The sequence below is a fragment of the Pediculus humanus genome, genomic scaffold (genome assembly GCF_000006295.1).
Source record: "Pediculus humanus corporis 1103172107764 genomic scaffold, whole genome shotgun sequence".
In the NCBI taxonomy this organism is placed as follows: Eukaryota; Metazoa; Arthropoda; class Insecta; order Psocodea; family Pediculidae; genus Pediculus; species Pediculus humanus.
The window spans coordinates 167,685-188,972 of NW_002987362.1; the positions used below are offsets into that span (position 1 = coordinate 167,685).

The 21,288-nt window shown below is 28.8% G+C and overlaps 4 protein-coding genes across 4 annotated transcripts; 2 read left to right on the forward strand and 2 right to left on the reverse strand.

Annotated features, from left to right (window-relative positions):
* Positions 1–3,079, forward strand: Phum_PHUM354230 (PAP-associated domain-containing protein, putative; the record flags this gene model as incomplete). Its single annotated transcript, XM_002427877.1, has 9 exons — positions 1–341; positions 702–872; positions 961–1,081; positions 1,167–1,403; positions 1,487–1,633; positions 2,079–2,269; positions 2,355–2,529; positions 2,725–2,848; positions 2,991–3,079. 9 exons carry the CDS (start codon positions 1–3, stop codon positions 3,077–3,079), a joined length of 1,596 nt encoding a protein of 531 aa, XP_002427922.1.
* Positions 3,080–6,971: 3,892 nt separating this feature from the next.
* Positions 6,972–10,242, reverse strand: Phum_PHUM354240 (Rho-GTPase-activating protein, putative; the record flags this gene model as incomplete). Its single annotated transcript, XM_002427878.1, has 9 exons — positions 6,972–7,057; positions 7,152–8,376; positions 8,446–8,509; positions 8,578–8,661; positions 8,778–8,867; positions 9,019–9,275; positions 9,364–9,513; positions 9,602–10,017; positions 10,164–10,242. The coding sequence occupies 9 exons, from the start codon at positions 10,240–10,242 to the stop codon at positions 6,972–6,974; spliced, it is 2,451 nt and encodes an 816-aa protein (XP_002427923.1).
* A 219-nt stretch (positions 10,243–10,461) lies between these two features.
* On the forward strand, positions 10,462–12,288 carry Phum_PHUM354250 (vacuolar sorting protein SNF8, putative; the record flags this gene model as incomplete). Its single annotated transcript, XM_002427879.1, has 2 exons — positions 10,462–11,197; positions 12,206–12,288. 2 exons carry the CDS (start codon positions 10,462–10,464, stop codon positions 12,286–12,288), a joined length of 819 nt encoding a protein of 272 aa, XP_002427924.1.
* A 2,491-nt stretch (positions 12,289–14,779) lies between these two features.
* Phum_PHUM354260 (tubulointerstitial nephritis antigen, putative) lies at positions 14,780–21,008 on the reverse strand (the record flags this gene model as incomplete). The annotated part of the gene is made up of 11 exons (XM_002427880.1): positions 14,780–15,019; positions 15,136–15,293; positions 15,390–15,598; positions 17,005–17,116; positions 17,738–17,810; positions 17,899–18,003; positions 18,092–18,290; positions 18,428–18,491; positions 20,641–20,760; positions 20,836–20,959; positions 20,991–21,008. The coding sequence occupies 11 exons, from the start codon at positions 21,006–21,008 to the stop codon at positions 14,780–14,782; spliced, it is 1,422 nt and encodes a 473-aa protein (XP_002427925.1).
* Positions 21,009–21,288: the final 280 nt, after the last annotated feature.

The window sequence follows — 21,288 nt, forward strand, 5'->3', positions numbered from 1 at the left end:
ATGGATCCAGCGATCGGTTGGTTTCAGCCAGAACACGAAGGTCCAGCTAAGGAATTGTGGCTGAGGATTTGGGAGTCATTAAAACCAACTCCAATGCCTTCGGACATGGATAAAACTGATCTGGGTTCGAAATCCTTAGATTTTATTCCAATTGAAAATGATGATGGTAATCGTGGTACGAAAGGAAACGCGGGAATGAATGGTGGTAACGGAATAAAAAGGTTTCGTGAAAACATTGCTAGTACGTATGGAATGAATATTAATCGGGATGCTCTCATAGGACGGCATGGTGGAACACCGTGGAGGACACCCGGGAAAACTTATTTACCCGGAATCCTAGGGTAAGGACACGTACCGTTTATTTAAAATCTATGCTATTAATTTAATCGAATTCAAAATTTTTCCTCTAATTATAATTTATTTTATGGCAGTAATAGCTTACACCAACTGTCTGCTTCAATTGAGTATCCTATATATAAAACCAAGGTTTGATTTTACAATTTTTAATTATGATTGTAAACATCTTACAAAAATCGAAACAAAGAATGTTAAAATTTAAATGTCCAATCCACCTTAACACAGACTATTAAAACTAATTTATTATTTTAATGCTGTTAGAAAAACAATTTAGATAATTTGTAATAAAAAAAAGTAGATAAATAAATAAATAAATTTTTATTTGTTTTTTTATATATATATAGCCTCCATGATGAAATAATAGAATTTTATAATTATATGAGCCCTAGAAAGTGTGAACATGAATTAAGGTTAAAAGTAGTGCACAAGATCAAGAGTGCAATTCACGAACTTTGGCCTCAGGCGAAAGTTGAAGTTTTTGGTAGTTTTAGAACGGGATTGTATTTGCCCACTAGGTAAATATAACCATTAATTATTTTTTTATACCTTAACCCTTTAATTATTATCATAACCTTTAAAAAAAAAAATGTGTTTTTCTTTTAGCGATATTGATTTAGTTGTTATTGGCTGTTGGCCAACGCTTCCACTGTGGAAATTAGAACAAAAGCTATTAGAAAATGAAATAGCAGAGCAACATACAATCAAAGTTTTGGATAAAGCTTCTGTATGGAGTTTTTTTAAAAAGAAATATCTGTTTTCTTTTTTTCTAAATCATACAGTTTACTTAATTTTTTATTTTAACATTATAGGTGCCAATAATTAAACTTAGGGATAAAGAATCGGATGTTAAAGTAGATATTAGTTTCAATATGTCATCCGGAGTACAAAGTGCGCAGTTGATAAAAACGTTTAAAAAAAAATTTCCCGTGTTGGCAAAACTTGTACTCGTTTTAAAACAATTTTTATTGCAAAGAGATTTGAATGAAGTTTTCACTGGTGGAATTTCTAGTTACAGTCTTATTTTAATGACCATATCATTTTTACAGGTATACATTTTTTTTTTAAATCGAGATTTTCCCTTTTTTTTCCTTTTTTTTTACGGATTATTAATTTTGTATGTTGCTCACAGCTGCATCCTCGACAAGATGCCTTTCGATCAGATGTTAATTTAGGTGTTTTACTAATTGAATTCATGGAATTGTATGGGCACAAATTTAATTATTTAAGATGTGGGATTCGAGTCAAGGATGGCGGAAGTTATCTCAGTAAAGAAGAGGTACAGCTTTTTTTTTTTTTTTTTTACACATACAAAATAAAAAACCTAATTAATGGTTTATATTTACCCTGGATTAGATTATTATTACTATTAATCAACCTTGAAACGTGACAATGTTTATATCTTAACGAATGATAATTTATTAAATATTTAATTCTACTTGGGAAAAAAAATTATTTATCTTTTTATATTTGCGATTCATTGTAAAATATTTTTAATTTTCACCCAATTTTTTATCATATTTATAAATTATAAAAGACGTGACGTGACCTATCTTTGTATTATTATTTATTTCCAATATCAATTAAATCACAACAAACAAAGGTTAATAACCGTTGGAAACGAGGGGGGGAAGGGGGGATTTTTCATCACACGCATGGGGGCGCCCGAATGTTTATTTATTGTTTTTGAATTATTATTAAAAAAAGGTGATATTGATTGACAGGTGCAAAAAACAATGATAGACGGTCACCGATCTGGTTTTCTTTGCATAGAAGATCCTCTCACGCCCGGAAACGACATTGGTAAAAGCTCTTACGGTGCTTTACAAGTTAAACAAGCTTTCGATTATGCTTACATTACGCTAGTACAAGCCGTTCATCCTTTAAATACGTTTTTAGATATCAATAAACACAGGTAAATAATGAGTCACACGAAAAACGAAATTACCAAAGTGAAATTTTGTCTAACAATTTTCTCAACTTTTCTTTTACACCGACAGTATATTGGGACGAATAGTTCGAATCACGGACGACGTTATAGAATATAGAGCGTGGATAGAGAAAACATTTCCCGTGAAATCATCAATTGACAACAAAAATGAAAACGATTCCCTATCGTCTCACAGTTTAAGTTCGAGCGAACATTCGGAATCCCCATACACAGTATCAGAATCCGTAAGTCTCCCTGTTTAAGTTTGAATGAAACAAAGAAAGAAAGAAATAAAGAAAAAATAATAATAATAATAAACAAATAAATAAATAAATAAATATTAATAATGATAATAATAATAATAATAAAAAGGTAAAAATAAATAAAAAATAAATAAATTAATTAAAAAACGATGTAAAACAAATTGAAAGATTTTTTAGGATTCCGAAAGCGGTAGTCCGGTAAGAAACAACATATTAAAACAAATGAGAACGTCGACCACGGGTAAAGATTTGTGTTTCAAAAATGAAAGATTTTGGCACAACAGCAATTCGCCCCACCACGGTGAGTTTAAAATGATTGATTGATTGATTGATTGAATGACTGAATGAATGATTGAATGATTATTTGTAAGTGAAACAAACAAACAAACGAATTGAATAAATAAATTTTTTTGTTTTTTTTTTTTTCCGGTTTGTTTTGACAGTGGGAAACGTGCGACAAACCAGAGGTGGATTTCCATCTCCGAATCATCACAAGGGTTTGAAAAGGAGGCGACAAAATAATCGGCAATAAATAGGAAAAAATAAATAAATAACTCGCGATCGCCTTTAAAATGACTTGTAATAAAAAAAAAAAAAAATTAATAACAATTCTTTAAAAATGAAAGAAAGGAATAAGGGAAGAAAGAGAAAGAAAAAGAAAGAATAAAAGAAGCTAAAGTTTTTGTACAAAAAAAAAAAAGAAAAAAAAAAACATTTCTTAATTATTATTATTATTATTTTGTTTTTTTTTTTTGTTGAAGTTCCCGTGTTTAAAACAAAAACAAACAAAAAAAAATGAGGGAAATGAAAAACAATTAGGAAAAATGTGGTGGATACATGTTAAAGAAAATTACATATGTATGTATAAATATATATGAATGTGTGAGGATGAATTATTATTATTATTACGAAAGGAAAGGAAAGAAAAAGGAAGAAGAAGAAGAAGAAGAAAACGTCGGAAAGACGACATCAAAGTTACTTACATGGATTTTTATTATAATTATTATTATTATTATTAATTTTTCTTTTTTTTTTTTTTAATTATTATTATTATTATTATTATTATTTGGAAACGGAAAAAGTTATGAAAACATTTATTCATTTGAATCTAGTCAAAAAAAAAAAAAAATGAAGTTATTTAAGTTCATACGAGGAAAAAGAAAGAAAAGAAAAAATAATTTTTTGTTCTGTGAAAAGATTTAAAAAGAAATGCACAAAGTGAAAATGATTTTGTCCCGATTCCTCACCCCCCCCCCGTTTTTTTTTTTTAATTTTTATTTTTTTAATTATTATTATTATTAATTTTTTTTTCGAACTTGTAACAAAAGATTTCGAAAACAGTCACTTATAATCATCATTTTTATTTTTTTGTTTTTTTTTTTTTTTTTTTTTTTTTTTTGGGTTTTTTTTTTTTTTTTTTTTTTTTTTTTTTTTTTTTTTTTTTTTTTGTAAGTAAATGAGGTGGAAACGAAAAAGAAAAAGGATCGAATATGTGATTAAACGCGGGTGATGTTGAAATAAAAGGAAAATTTCAAAAGAAAGAAGAAGGAAGAGAGAGAGAGAGGGATAAAAATCTATAACCAGAATTTGTTTGCACGAAAAAAGGGAGAAGAAGAAGGAGGAAATGGAATCAAAAAAAGGAAAAAGGAAGATGAAAGAGTGATGACAATTGAATTTTGTCACACTATTGAAATTTTGAGATGAAATGTGAGAGAGAAAGAGAGAGAGAGAGAGAGAAATGAAGAAATGAAGAAAATGAAAGAATGGAGAGATATGAGAAAACAAAAAGTTCAAAAATAACGACTTTTCATAATATATATGTTAATATGAAACAAACAAACACACACACACACACACACACACACATACATACACTTAATCATTTGTAACCAAAAACATAAACATAAACATAAACATTAAAAAACATAAAAAATTCAAAAAAAAAAAAAAAAAAACAAAATAGTAAAAAAGAAAAACAAAAAAACCCCACAAAAAAAAAACATAAAAAAAATAAAAATCGAAATATTAAAAAAAAAAAAAAAAAATATCGCGTTTAGTATTTATTATTATTATTATTATTAATTATTATTATTATTATTATTTATTTTTTATTTTCATAAATCCTCTATTTATAAGTAAATATATTATAATAAATGTTATTGAAATTATAATTTAAAAAACTTTAAAAAAAAACTCCCCAAAAAAATAAAAAATGAGAAAAAAAAACGATAATGATGATAAGTAATGTGTTTAATGATAATGATAATGATGATGATAATAATAATAATGATATGGAAAATAACGTGAATTAATATGTATTGATTGAAAAAAGAAAGAAAGAAAAGTATAGAAAAGAATAAAAAAAAAATAAAGAAAAAAGATTATTAATAAATATAAATAAATAAATTGCAATAAATTATTTATGTTATGTATGTATTAAAAAATTAGATAAATAAATAAGTAAATTATTAATGTTCCTGGGAGATTAAAAAAGAAGAAAAAAAAAGTTTAATTGGGAAAATCAATAAATAAAGGAAAAGAAAGAAGGATGGAAGGATGGAGAAGGAAGGATTGAAGATGAAAAAGGAAAAGGAAAAGGAAAAGGAAAATTACTATTATTATTATTATTATTATTATAATTGATTTTTTTTTGTTTTTGTTTTATTATTATTATTATTGATTGATTGATTATTTTTTGATTTTTTTTTTTGATTTTTTTAAGAAAAACTGTAAAATGTATTTTATTAATAAAAATAAAAATGATGTTCACCATGAAAGAGGAGAAAAGAAAAAGAAAAAGAAAAGAAAAGAAAATTTATTTTTAATTTCCTTTGAAAAATTAAATTTTGAATGGGGAGGGGGAGGGGTGTGTGACGTCACTTGACAAAACAAATATGAAATTTTTCGTTTGTTTGTTTTTTTTTTCTTACATTCTTTGAATAGATGATTGAATCATTCATAATATGGATGATGATGATGATGATATTGTTTTTTGTGTTCTTTGTTTTGATATTTTATGTTTAGTTGTTTGTTAGGAGGCTTGAATATAAAGAAAATATAAAGTGACTTACCCCTTGAATAATTTTCCCTTTTACTTCATACTTTTCTGGATGAGTATTATCCCAAGTTGACCAATTCACCAATGCAACAATAAACTTCCTTGATGTGCCTTTAAGTTTGTGAGGTATCAATCAAAAGGTATAAAACAGGCATAAATTCTTCTTTTTAATCAATATAAAGCACCTGTAAAGAAAATATTTTATTTTTATTTAAGTTATTCCCTGCATTGATAGTCATTGACAGTTAGCAATAAGGTGATTTATTGGCCAATATGGCGTCTTATATTTCAATGCTAATAAATAACAATTTTTGTCAAATGTAATTCACAAATTGTATTCTCGTCATCTATCTATTACCTTTTAAGTAATTTTTAATACTGTATTTATGATTGTAAACGTTTTTTATTGAAAAATTATTGTTTTAAATAAAATAAATAAATTGTTATGGCGTTGGTATTGCTTTTGGGTATAGAAGAAAAGTTTTTTCATTTTAAACGTGAATAATTTGAAAAGATTTTCTTTGTAATATTAAAATCGTAAAAATGTTGACGTGAAAAATTACTTACGTTATTAACAATATATAATTTTTAAATTAAAACCGATAAAAGTAAAAAAAAAAAACACACAAAATGTAAAAAACGCAAAAGACTTTTTCGTACTTGTAACGACATCTACTTAAAATTTTTGGCGCGGAGAACTTCAATCATTTAGTACCAATTCTTACCGTTTATATACTCTATGACATTTTTTACTGTAGTAAACTTTGTATTAAAGTTAACGTATGTTTCTTTAAACGTTAAAATGATAATTTTATTGATTTCTCAATGAATTCTTTAGAATTTCTCAAAATAATTTTTATTAACGTTTCTTTTTGACGTCTCGAAATCATGATAAATAAAACCTTTTTGATAATAAACTTATTAATTTTTATCACGGTAATAAATTTTATTATTATTATTATTTATATCATTTTTATATATATTAAAACTAATTTTTTATTTTTTCGTAACAAACAAACATTCTGCAAATTATGAATTTATTGCACTTTGCACAAAGGCAAATACTTTTTTTTTTTTTTTTTTGCTTTAAACAATTCGAAAACAGTTTTTTTTTTTTGCTTAAAATAACTTAAAATATTACCGGCAGCAAATTAACTGCACAATGTTATACATAGTGAGATAAGAAGGCACGACAATTATCGTGACAATTATCATTATTTGTATTAGAAAAAATACGATTGTTAATTAATTAAAATGTTAGTAGTAATAATTATCAATTGATTAAAATAAGATTAAGAAGAAATAATAATAATAATATTGAAAATGGAAAAATTTGAAATATGAACGAGTAACAGAAGAAAAATGATTAAAAACCGTTACAATCTTTTTCCGTTTCCGCTGATAAAAGTACATTATTTATGACCCGGTGACCTTTTAACAGTGACTTATCATCTAAAAATAATACATATATCTATACATATAAATAAATAAATAAAAATTTATTCTTTGTGTTTTAATGGCGTGTTAAACGATCGATTTGAAAAACGCGGTGATCGTCTCAAGTGTTGACGAGGAGTGTTTCCGGTTTCCGCCAAAACTTTCATCGGAGTGTTTCGAATTCTATTTGCCGAACGCATTTGACTGAGAGGCGTTTTGGCGAAATTCCTTGGAGATCTTACCGTCAGTGATTTTTTTATAGATGGAGTTTCCCTACGATTTCCGTGAGATGGAGTTTGAATTTTTTGAGTTTTAGGAGTCGTTACAAACTCTTGACCCATTTCTCTCCCGTGGGATTTCGATTGAATCGGACTCTCCGTCATTAGGCCCGGAGAAGAATTTTTCAATTTTTTATCCGATCCTAAACTTCTCGTTCTCGTCAGCATTTTTTTTGTATTTTTATCGGCTTCGTTAAACCGTCTTAAATTTTCTATGCGAATGGATTGACGTCTCGGCATTTTGACTCTCGCCTCTTTCGATTCGTTCATTGAATTAAATAGTTTAGCCTTTTCCAACACCATTCCCGCGTTTTGACAACGGATTTCCGCCAGCGACGGCCTCCCTTGAACCGCCGGTGATAATTTTCGCAGCAGATGCTCCTTGGCGAAAAAAGCTTCGCCGCTTTCCCAATCTTCTTTAGCACTGTGAAAGGTCGACGATCTCGTGACCATGCACACCGGTTTGGTTGTTGAAATGTTTTCGTTGCTCAGCGTACGCAACCTCGGTGACGGTAGACCCGTAAGAACCGTGTTAGGCCTACCCCTTTTCAAACTACCCTTCTGCTCTGATTTTTTACATATGGATTCTTTCGAACGCCGTCTGAAGGAACCTATTTTCCTTGCGCTGGGAGATCTCACGACTTTGTTTTCCGAGCTTAACCTTATTTTCAATTCTTTACTCAATCTCCGAGCAAGGTCGGGAGTGTTTTCATTTAATTTCTCTGATTCTTCTAACGCTTTCTCATAAGCGAATTGAACTGAATGAACGGTGGTCAATAATTTTAAATCTTCTTCCAAAGCAGATACCCGATTTTTAATAGCCTCGTATTCGCTTTTATGAACGGTTATCAAATCACTGTCGGAAATATTTGTTATGTTTTCGCTTGTTCCATCTTCAAACCCTGATTCGCCGTCGGTACTTTGTAAATTACTCAAAAGTGAGTCTTTTTGCAAACAATTGTTCAAACTGATATTTTTTTCCGACGATATTCTAGCAATGTTATTTGAAATGGGCATCTCCGAGTTCACGTCAGTTTTAGGTTTTTCCAACGGTTTCTGCAATTAAAAATATAGCATATGCAAATGGATATTCGGATTTAATAAATCGTAAAATTTTTAACTTACCAATTTTTTCGTAGTGCATCGTCGTACAAGATTTAAACGAGACAATCTGGTTTCCGAACCACATCTGAAAAAAATTCAATTATATAATCATTCGATCCTTTAATTAAAAATATCATTTAAGCCTTTTAATACCTTTCGTGAACGCTTTTACTTAATGATTCCTTACGCTCATCTTTTTCATTTGATTTCTTTGGTTGCAAGTCTTTAGAAAAAGGGCTGAAATTTAAGAAAAAAATTTTTTTTTTAGAAAGAATTTATATGCAACTATCGACAAAAGAAAAAAAAAATTTATTTTACTCAAATAATTATTTATTTCATTACTGAATACATACCTGGAAAAAAAATTATTAGATGCTGTATAGCTATCCATCCTACATCTCAAAGGAGTCAAAAAATCAAGAGCTGAATCAGTTAAACGTTTCCTACAAAACATACATGCACTAATCTACTACTATCAAACAAAATAAAACAAAACAAAACAAAACACACACAAAGAAAAACAATAATTAAATACAAAACACGCTAAAAGTTTACTTTAAAACTTCTAAACAATTACATTCAATTAAAACTTACTTTTTAGATGATGCATTAGTTTCTGTTTTTTTCCTTTTTCCTAAAGTAGCAGAAGTGTTAAGGGATGAAACTAATGAATCATCAAATTCAGATGCCTCAGAATGTCTGGTTCCGACAATTTTCCTAAGGCCTGTAAACATCCTCGTGATTGAACCGCTACGTCTTTTCTTTTTAGATTTCTTATTATTAATTGATAACATATCTGCTATAATTTCATCAGGCACTTTACCAATATTTTCAGAATTTTCTATTAACATCTGTAAGATAAAAAATGATGCAATCAAATTTATAAGAGAAAAAAATATATGTACACCCAACTTAAGAAAACGACTTGAAAAAAATTACCTCCATTACTTTAAAATGGTGAGCCATTTCTATGCTATTGGACACTCTTAAGTTTTTGTTTAATGGCATTAGAGTAGGTGTTAAAATAATTGCTAAATTTTTTATATTCATTTTGTTTTTATCCGAATGCTGTGAAACTTTGAGCAGAAACTAAAATTTAATCAAATGTCGAATTAATATTTTTGCTCAAATCGTAAATATTAGTAAAACAAAAATAAATAATATGTGTATTATGTACTTCGAGAAAAAAAGCCAATGTCGCTAAGTTTTCTTCTGGTAAAAGCAAACATGTCAGCATCAAACCTTCGACTTCTTTTTCATATGTTGATAGCAACAAACTTTTCAATAAAATATCATGAAAAACATATGGTATAAGGGGTTGTGGTAATTCTCTGAAAAATAATTTTACTAAACTGCACGCATCCAAGACGTGATAATCATAATTAAATTTTTTCCCCTGGTTTAATTCTAATTTCCTTTCTTTTTGCTTCGAAGTCGAGCCTGCTTTTCTAAAAATCCCTTCGACTTTAATGTTTTTTTCAATAAAACTACATGCTTCAGCTAAAAATTCTGGAATTTCTAATGGAGATCCATCTAATCTATAAACTACGCTCTTACTTAGTAAATGTAGAGGCTTTTGAAAAATTTGATTGTCTGAATAATGATTTTCTTTTTCATTTTCCTTAAAAAAAAAAAAATATTAAAAACGGAGTAGATTAATAAAAAATTAGGTGTAAACAAAAATTTAAAATAATATAATATCATATAAATAAATACCTTGAATTTTTTCGGGAGTCTACTTCTTATTCCTAACGATTTTATTTTTTCCAATAATATATTTTTTAAATATGATTTATTTTCTATGTCAAATATATACATTTTTTATTCATTTGCGTTTGCAATCCGTTCAAAATTTAACTACATGAAAAATGACCGTTACAATTTTTAACAGCAAGTGGCAAGATACAACAATAATTACCAGAACTGACAACTCAAAAAAAAAAAAGCAGGGAAATTTTTCGCCAACTTAAAAAAAAGAAAATATTAATCGCCATCACTGTATTATTATTTTATAAAAACTTGTTACATTTAAACAAAATGAGAAGAAGAGCGGGTATAGCAGCGATTCAAAAAAAAAATTTAGAACAGGAAAAATACAGGGACAAAGGAACCGAAATCCAAGAAAATCAATTAGAACAAATGACTAAACAAATGGAAGTTTTCAGGGTTAACCTAGAAGAATTTGCAAGGAAACATAAAAATGATATCAAATCTAATCCTCAATTTAGAAAACAATTTCAAGATATGTGTGCTGCGATAGGTGTAGATCCATTAACGAGCGTCAAAGGATTTTGGTCTGTTCTCGGAATAGGAGATTTTTACTACGAACTCGCCGTTCAAATAATAGAAGTTTGTTTAGCCACCAGTTCTAGAAATGGAGGATTGATTGGATTAGAAGAATTGCGTAGGAGATTAATTAAAGCGAGAGGAAAAAGAAAAGAACATCAAGAAATTACGGTCGATGATCTTTTAAGAGCTGCTAAAAAACTTAAAGTTTTCGGAAGTGGTTTTTCTGTTATTCCAATATCAAAGGGTCAGTATTTAGTTCAATCAGTTCCTGGTGAATTATCAATGGATCACACTGCTGTTCTTCATGCTGCTTCGACAAATGATAAAGCCTATGTATCAATCAGTAATTTACAACATGTTTTAAGGTGGGAAAAAGAAAGAGCACAAAAGGCAGTTGATTATATGATAAAATTAGGTTTGGCATGGATCGACAAACAAAATGTCGAAGAACCCCTGTATTGGTTTCCAAGCTTATTCGAAGGTTGTATCAAAGAGTTGTAATTTATATAATTTTATTTACTAAATAAATAAATTTATTAAGGTCTGACTCGAGCCTGCTCAAATATATATATTTTTAAATTATTTAAAAATTTGCTTAAATCAATGTTTGCAGCGCACATTAATCCAGCACTAATGTTTTGTTAAATGCATAAAACAAATTTTATCATGAATGCATATATACATTTACTGTAATTTAACATATTGTAATTATTTTTTTCACATACTCATAATTTATTTTTTTATCGATAATATTTTTCCTAAACGACATAATAAATAATTAACGTATTTATGACGTAATCAAAAAATTGTAATCATAAAATAAAATCATTATTAAAAATATTAATTTTAATTTATATTTGTTAAATGTACAATATATAATTTTTTTTTTTAACGGTGCATTGAAACTTGGTTTTTTTTTAAATATACACAATAAATATACATTTAAAATAAGCCGTTAATTATTTCTTAATAATAATAATATTGAAAAATAAATAAATAAATAAGAGCGGATATTCATAATAAATTCCAATTTAAATTTATTTCAAAGAAAAAGGGTTTTAAAACAACCAATAAACGCTATATATATATAAAAAATCCATTTTGTCACACTAATACTGATAATATGGAGTGATAAACCCGCTCTTATAACAATTATTAAAATATTTGGCAGTTTTGTTAGTCAAAATTACTACTTAATGAATGATTGTTACATTTTGGGCACAAACACAAAAAAAATTTTTTTTAATATATTCTCCCACTCCCACCCCCCTCATCCCCGCGATAAATGAGATTAATGTAATGAAAATCTTACCGTAAGCCATTTGTTCGTTTATTTCATCGAAAATTAAATAATAATTAAAATAAATTATAAAAAAAAAAAAAAAACAGCACCTTGATCAGCTTGATATAAAACATTTTAACAACTTAACATTAACATTCACGTGAAAATTAATAATAATAATAATAATAATAATTAATCGAACGAGTATAGTAAAGACTCACACAACAGCAACAACAGCAACCGAAACTTTAAAAAACATTTTAATAATAAAAAGAAATCTGATGAACCGGTAATCGTATGACGAATGACGTAATAATGGAGGGAAAAAACCGTTTGATTCGTACCAACAACCCCATTCAATCTCATAACAATATTGCGACAAATTTGCGTTCCAATTTTGTCGCAACCTTTCGCGCGCAAATAAATAACCTTTTTCCAACAGTAATAAAATTAATATGGCGGAATGTAAACGTAAAAGTGAAATGTTGTAATTAATTGTGGGTTTTTTTTTGTTTTGTGGCATTATTGAAAAGTCGTTAATAACCTTTAACACCTGTTTAATCGAATTAACAGGTATAATTATATAATTATTATTATTATTATTATAAGTGGATAAAAGATTTTTTATACAGCGATTAATTATTATGCACGGTTCACACACACACACCAACTTGACCTATATTTCAAAGGTCAAACTAATTATGGAGAAAAGGAAAAGAAAAAAGAGGGAAAAAGATGAAATTAATTAAATTTGCATTTAAAAGTACGAAGATGGAAGACATGGATACTTAAATTACATTTAAAGGTAAGAATTTATAAAAATTCTTTTGGTTTCGAATACTGCCATTTTTTTTTTGTGGAATCTTTTTAACGAATTTGTTTTTAACATTGTCGAAGACAATCGACATCGTTGACCCTAAAAAAATAAAATAAATTTTAATAATTTAAATTTTAAACGCTATAAAAAAAAAAAAAAACGACATCAAACGATTCTTTTTTCTTTTATATTAAATTTTTAAAAAAATAACGAGAACGATGACCCAGAATGCGGAAAAATAAATGACGAAATCATTTTTTTACCCGTTGTTGTTCGCGAACAAAATTTTAAAATTTTAAAAAAAATGGCGGCGACGGTTATCGAAGGGGGAAACTCGAATCGCGTTTGTAATAATAATAATAAGAAATTTAAAATTCGGTATGGTCAAGATAAATTTTTTTTTTTTTTTGAACTTTCGCCAACGTAATTTCATATTTTTTATGAATCCCGAGTGAGTTTTGTTATTAAAACGACCCATATTTCTTTGAATAATTTTAACGGTTTTTTTTTCTTTCGCGAAACAAACAATTAACCGTTACCCCCTGTAACAATAAAACGAAACGAGAACGAATATTTGTTAAGCTTTTAAATAATAATAATGATAATAATAACAATTTAAATCGATGAAGAAAAAAAAAAAAATTAATTAACGATTTTTTTTTTTCATTGATTTTTAATTTAAACGATTAATTTTACTTTCGATAAAAAAAAATTTTTTTTTTTCTGTCGGCACGATCTTGACACAAAAACGGGGACGTAGAATTAAATCGTGGAATTAATTTCCTTCCATTTTCCCCCTTTCTCCCCTTTTCTCCTCCTCCTTTTCCTATCCCACCTCCTCCTCATTCTTACTTTTTTTTTCCCCCCTTCGAAACGAATTTAGGTTAACGACAATCGTGAAAATTTGCATTCGCATAACAAACAAACAAAAAAATTATTTTCGCCATTAAAACAACAGCAAAATTAAAATTCGAATTCGAACAAACATTTCAACAACAAACGTTACGACATTTTCTTTTCTTTTTTTTTTTTTTTTTTAAATAATTTAAAAAATTTTCAAAAAAAAAAAAAAAAGTAAAACAATAAACAATTAACGACGACGATTTCGAAATTTCAAATAAATAATAATAATAATAATAGTAATTATTCCATTTTCGCGCGTTTTGAATTTAAATAATTCGACGAATTGAACGAGGGCAAATTTCGCGACCGTTAAAAAAAAAAAAAAAAAAATTTAAATACAAAAAAAAAAAAAAGCCAAACAGACAGACAGACAAACAAACAAACAAACAAACGATTTCATCAAACATTCGACAATGAAAATTACTTTATGAAACCTTTCCCCCCTCTCTCTCTCTCTTTCTCGTTCGAAAACAATGGCGACAAAAACAATAATAATAATAATAATAATAATAATAATAATAATAATAATAATAACGAAACGAATCGGACAGTGAACTCATCGTTAAATTCGTTTTTAAATTATTTTTTTTTTAAAACCCGATCACATTTCTTTAGAAAAAAAAAACTAATAATAATAATAATAACGACAACAACAACTCATTCACCCCATCAATCACGATAGTTTTAACATTTTAACGTTAACAAGCGATTACAATAACAAAAAAAATAGAAATAATAATAATAATAATAATAATAATAGCAGTAGTAAAATACTCGGGCTGTTTTTTCTTCTTTTTTGTTCTGTCGTACCTCGCTAACATAAAATTATTTACTGTAAATGTATATAACTAACGTGAATAAAAATACCTAATTCTGACTAATTAGTAAAAAATACAAATTACGATAATGATAATGATGATGACGATGACGATGACGATGAACACTCTCGGCGTTTGTTAGTATTCCTACATATTAAAAATCGTATTTAACGAAGACGATGACTATGACGATGATGATGATGATGATGATGATAATAATAATAATAATAAATAAATCTAACGGATTCATCCGTGATGTCTACTACCCGACCTGTCAAAGTACAACGTGTCGTTTATTTTATTGACGTATAATGGTTGTCCTTGCATGAAAGCCTGTTGAAATTTCGTTATTATTTCGCGTGAGGGATCGTTTGTTTCCGCCCAAGCAGCCAATACGAATTCTTCAATTTCGCACTCGTTAGTACCTCTTCGAATTTTGAAAAAACCATTTTCGCCCCATTGTTGACCCCACGAATTGGCGGCAAGCTGGAAAAATAATAATAATAATTTTACGTTGTTAACAAATATTTTCACACCTGACAAATTAATATTACCATTTCCGTTGTTTATCATCATCATTATTATTATTATTATTTACTCACCCAATATTTAATGGGCTGTCCGTAAATGTTTGTTTCTTCTCCCCAACCGAGAATTTTAACAGAATGATAACCAAAATTGGACGATTCTCTCTCCGTGTTTGATTTCGTGTATACGCCGGATTTATACGAAAAAAAATCTTGATAAACTTTCATCGTGGCTTTAGAAAATAAAAGAAAAGAAAAAAATTTTTTTTTTTAAAAAAAAAATGAATTTAAAAGTAGTTTAATAATTTTTTGTTGTTTGTTATTATTACCTTGCACCGGTCCGGATTGCATTATTTCTTCCATTATATCTTTTTCATCTTGAATTTTATACGCGGGTCCGACTCTGTAAAGTTCCGAACGAAGGTTCGAACCCAAAGACGGAGGACATATTGATGATAATGCGTCGAAATTTGGTCTTTTTGGAATTTTACATTTCGTCGGAGTACCCGTCCACGGATAACAATAATCGTCAACTAACCTGTTCGTTTCGAAGGAAAAAGAGAAAATATTTTTAACGGAAATTAATTTTTTCACGATTAATTTGACACAAGGTCACCAAAAAAAGAGAGAGAAAGAAGACAACAGATTTTAAAAAAAATGTAGATGACGGCCGATTTATAACAATTTTTCCCGACGTGTCGACGAATCATCGGAGACATTTTTTTTTTTTTTTATTACGAACAGACAAATTATTATTATTATTATTATTCATTTTCAAGCTGCCAATTTTCCACGGATTTAATTTTAATAATAATAATAATAATAAATCTCTTGATTTTAACTGTCACGTTCGCAACGATCTACCGCAACGAACGTGAGAGCAAAAATTATAAAATTCACTAACAAATGGAAAATTAAAGATTATTGAAAAAAAAAAATAATAATAATAATTGAATAATCACACGCGCGCACGCGCACACGCACACGCACAAATCGAACGTTTCCGTTCTATATTTATATAACCGTTAAATAGGGAGAAATTTCAAATAGGAAAACAAATTAAATATAAAATGGCGCCTAATAGTTACTTAATAAAAATTAAAACTTTACGAGGTTGTTTGCGTTTGCGTTTGTATTTGTGACGTAATTGTTTGTACGATATCGTTATTTTACACGTAATCCTGTTATTATTGTACGAACGAACGCATACGCAAACGCGTGCGATATTTAATTAATAAAACTTTCCATCAATCTATAATTGAACGTTAGGAAAACGCATTAAACATTCCACGTTTGTCGTTGTTGTTGTTGTTGTTGAGCAACGTGAAATTCAAATGCAATATTTATTTTCCCCTTTCCCTTTTCTCCCCTCCCACCTCCCCCTCTCCCCTGAGCCTGAAGGAATACAAAGTAAAAAAAAAAAATTCATGGTTCGTTTGTTTTTGTTTTCGTTTCTCTAAATTCAAAACTTGTGTGTGTGTGTTTGTGCGTCACGTGTAAACAAACACAAATAATAATAATAATAATAAAACAGGGATTTTGCACGTGATCACGTGTGTTACAAACGGGAATATTTAAACGGGTCACTAACGTTTTTGTGTGCTCGTGACGTTGGTATACTTTGTTACCACGAATTTGCTTCCTCCCCATTGTTGGGACAATCTTTTTAAAATTGTAACCCGTTGACTGAAAAACTTTTAACCGACATTTTCGTGACCGACTGTGACAAGAGATTTCGTGAGATGAAATTTTATTTAAATTAAGAACAACAAAAAAAAAAAAAAAAAAATTCAACCGAAATCAAGATAAACAAATTGAAATTTAAATTTAAATTTTTTTTTTTTAAAGAATTTCACAAAGAGTTATTTAAATTTCGGTTTCGTGACGGTTAAAAGTTTCCTCTCTCTCTCTCTCTCTCTTTAAGATAATAAACAATAAACTTACCCAAATTTTCGTATGAAAGTCCAAGCCCTGGATAAATGACCTCCCTGACAACCTCTTTGACCTTTATTACACGACAACAAATGTTGAGGAGATAAATCTACTTTCGTCAAACCTTAAATAATAATAAAAAAAAATATTTAATTATTTTTTATCGTGGAAGAAGGTAAGGCGTGCACACCCGTTTCCCGTTTTGACGTGGCATCAAACAACGAGAAAAAAAATATTATTATTATTATTAATATAAATGATTCGTAATTTTCAATCAATCGTCATACGTTCGTTCGGGAAATAAAAATAACTTCCTGACATATTGTTTTTCTATTTTTACGTTCTAAATCATTTAAACATTCGTGCATAATTTTTTTTTTTTTTTTTTTTTTAAGGTCGCGTAATCCTTTTACATTTTATTAATGTCGTGAATGTCACCGCTCTGATGATTTCAATTTGTTTAAAAAAAAAAAAACTTATTGAATTTTTTTTGTTGTTGTTGTTGACCGTACGCTCCAGTTAATAAATGTTCAAAGAGAGAAAGAGAGAGAGAGAGAGGGGAAAAAACGGTTAAATATCGTGTCCGAACGAACTAGGTTATTTAAAAAAAAAGTATAGAGAGTATGTGACTCGTATATGAATATCTCGTATATGATTTCCCCCCGCTCCCTCTCCCTCATTCCTTCCTCCTGATTATATCTAAACGTTTTCAAAAAAAAAAAAAAAAAATTTGTAATTTATTTACCTTTGGACATGATGGCGTATCTATCGCTAGCGACGGATGCTGTGCTTACGGCCCAAGATGCTCCACACCAACCCTAAATAATAATAATAATAATTTTTAAAAAAAAAAAAAACCTCTTTTCTAATTGACATTAAACTATGCGAAACGTTTGATATTCTCACCTGATCTGCGGGTCCGCTTATCCATCCAGGCCATTTATTTCTCGCATCGAATGAATTGGGTAATTTTCCTTTTGATTTAACCTTAACCGGCATCATTCTTTTAACCTTAAAAATAATAATAATAATGATACGAAAATCGATAGTGTTCGGGAGGGAGGAGGAGGAGGGGGGGTTTCGAAACATGTTCTCTTACCGTTCTGTGCGGGAGCAAAGTTCCCGTTTTGTAAGTGATACCTTCGTCTAAAGTTTTACCCCAAAACATTGAATAATTCGTTGCTGACCAACCGAGTTCTCGATTCGAATTTACGGCCGATATGACGCCGGGTTCGACAAGGCATATATTTTGTTCGCATAGAAATTCTATCGTGAAAGAACTCACGGAATCACATTTGCTATAAACAAAAAATATTAACAAAATCACCGCAAAAGTTGTTTTGCTATGATTTAAACCAACCGTCGGATAATTTATTTACGGTGTATAAAACCTTAAAGAAATTATCATTAAAAAAACAAGGAAAAATTTCTTTACCATTTATTGCAGTTCATTTTAATTTCTTCTCCAAAATTGTAATATCTTCCACCGTGATAGCATCCTGGGGGAAAAAAAAAAAAAAAAAAAATTTAATTCCATGATTTTTTCCGCGTTTATTTCCTCGCCTTCCTCTTTCTTCCCCCCCCCCCACTCCCTTACCCCTCTCGATTGCTTAATTAATTAATTGAATTTAAAAGCCGGAAAAAAATTTACAACAGCAAAAAAAAAAAAAAAATCGTCAAAACAAATCAGAGAAATTGACGTTTATTTATCTATGAATGCCAGCAAACAACCGGCCTACTATTTATTTACGTAATTTTTTCTTATCAATGAAATTCTTTTCAATTAGAAAAAACTGATTTATATAAGAAAACAAACGAAAAGAATTTGTTGTTGTTGTTAAAAGACACAACAACAACAACAACAAACGAATCCATTAATCAACGCAAAATTATTGTGCAAAATCATTTATTTTAAACTAATCACATTGACTAAACAAAAAAAAAAAAAGAGGAAAATTTCGCGGCGTTTTTCTCTCAGTTTTATTAATTCGATTCGTGAATTATCATCATTATTCGTTTTTTTTTATTATCGGTTTTAATCATTATTAATGAGGGGGATTTGGGGAGTTAAGGGGGGCGGGTCGGGGGGAGGGGAAATACAAGCGTGAAATCTCATACGATTTTTTAAAAAAAAAAATTTTTTGTTTCTTTTTTTTTTTAAATAAAAACGCCAAAAAAAAAAGGATAAATTATTTACGAGTTTGTCGGTCGGTTATTTATTTATTTGTTTGTTTGTTTGTTTGTTTGCCTTTTTTCTCTCTTGGTAATAAATCTAAACGCGCACTTGAAAAATTTATTTATTTTTATTTTTATTTTTCGCACAAAAAAAAATTTTTTTTTTTTTTCTGCACGTTTGCGAAATTCCGACGGCGCAGCAAACAAACAAACAAACAAACGAGAAAATTCGCAAATTCGATAAAAAAAAAAAAAAAAAAAACTTTGATGGAAACTAATTATAATCATTTTAAAAGCAATGATGCCAACTTCCGTTTGGAAAATTTTAACAAAATCTCGTCCCGATTAATTTAAAATCATCATCATCATCATCATCATATGATGTTTGTTTGTTTTTAAATATGAATCACGCACACAACCGAGATTTAAAACTTTATATTATTATTATTATTATTATTTAAAGGAAATTTATCATCGTTATGTTCGGTAATAAAACAAATGTATCCTTTGCAATAAAACTTTTTAAAAAAAAAAAAAAAAAAATGTACGCCAAGAAAAAAAAAAAACGATTCGGTCATTAACTTCAAGTACTGTTATGGATCTCGTTCTCGAGGAATTCGGTCTTGCTGATTTGTAGTATGCTCGCAGTTGATTCGGATATTTAATATAATAAGTAGACAATTTCTACCTGATGTATTATATTAACCAAATATACTACTAGTTACACTACTTTATCAGTAAAACACTAAATGTAAAGTAAACGGAAATAGAATCTGATGCTCTTGAATCCAACCTAAGATGCACTGACTGTCCCCAACGCTATGCGATAGACACAACCAGGCAGACTCTGACTGACGGACGGATGTCGAAAGACCAAGACGTGGTGCCGAAGCCCACTATTTATATGAAGACCAAAACAATCGATGCATCTGTTACACTTGAAGTGACCAATAAATCTATCACCTCCTTCTTAAGGGATGAATATGGTCTTTGTTCGCTATTCCAGTTTAATGGAAAGAACGTGATCCAGAATGTTGAGTAAATCAAATAAATGTCCGCGTTAATTATGTCACGCTTATAAATAATAAACAAATACTCTCATTAGAACTTCTCAACCGGATAGATTTGATTTGGAATAAACAAATAAATAAATATCCATAATAAATAAATAATATAAATTTTAAAACAGATGCCCTCGTTGTTGGCCAGATTTCGTTGGGATCACAACAGTACGTTTCCAAAAAAAAAAAAAAAAATTTCAATTGAAACAAAACCAAAAAAATAATAAATCCGTCTGAGAATTCAATCTCGTTCGAGAATTTATTATTATTATTATTATTATTTCGTTTTTAAATTCTAAAAATAATTTATCGATAATAATAATAATAATAATACTTTGCGATGATCATCGACCGACCGACGGTAATTTTCTTGCAAGTGCAAAAAAAAAAATTAATAATAAATAAAACTTACTCCTTGTGGGTTCCGGTGCCGGAGACGGAACCGGAAATCCTTTGCAAAACGTCCAATAATCGGGACAACAATCGTCGGATCTCGTCCTGTTGCAAAATTCATCGCAGTAACAAAGAGTACCTGCGGATTAAAAATTATTTATGAAAACGTTTCGCACGAGTATCCACCGACCAAAACGAAAGATTTAATTATTACCTAAAATGGGTACCGAACATTCGTCCATTCGTCCCGGACAGCATCCTCCTGATCTCTTTTCGCAGTATGGACCCCTTAAATCGCTGAAATCGGAGGCTCGAACGTGACCGATTAAAATGCAAATCTGAAACAAAATTCCGGTGAAATTTTATTACCGACGCTTCAACACACATAAAAAAATAAATAAATAAATAAATCATTTTTTTATTTTATTTTATTTTATTTTAACGTGGTTGCAGGCAATCAAATTCAAAACCGTCCGTTCGGTTATAAAAAATAATATAAAAACTTCCTTGTCACGAGAAAAAAAAAAAAACAAACAAATTTAAACGGTAAATAAATAGACTAATGAATAATAATAATAATAATAATAATAATAATGATGATAATAATAATAATAATAATAATGATGATGATGATGATGATGATACTGTTATAATTAAATTATAGTTT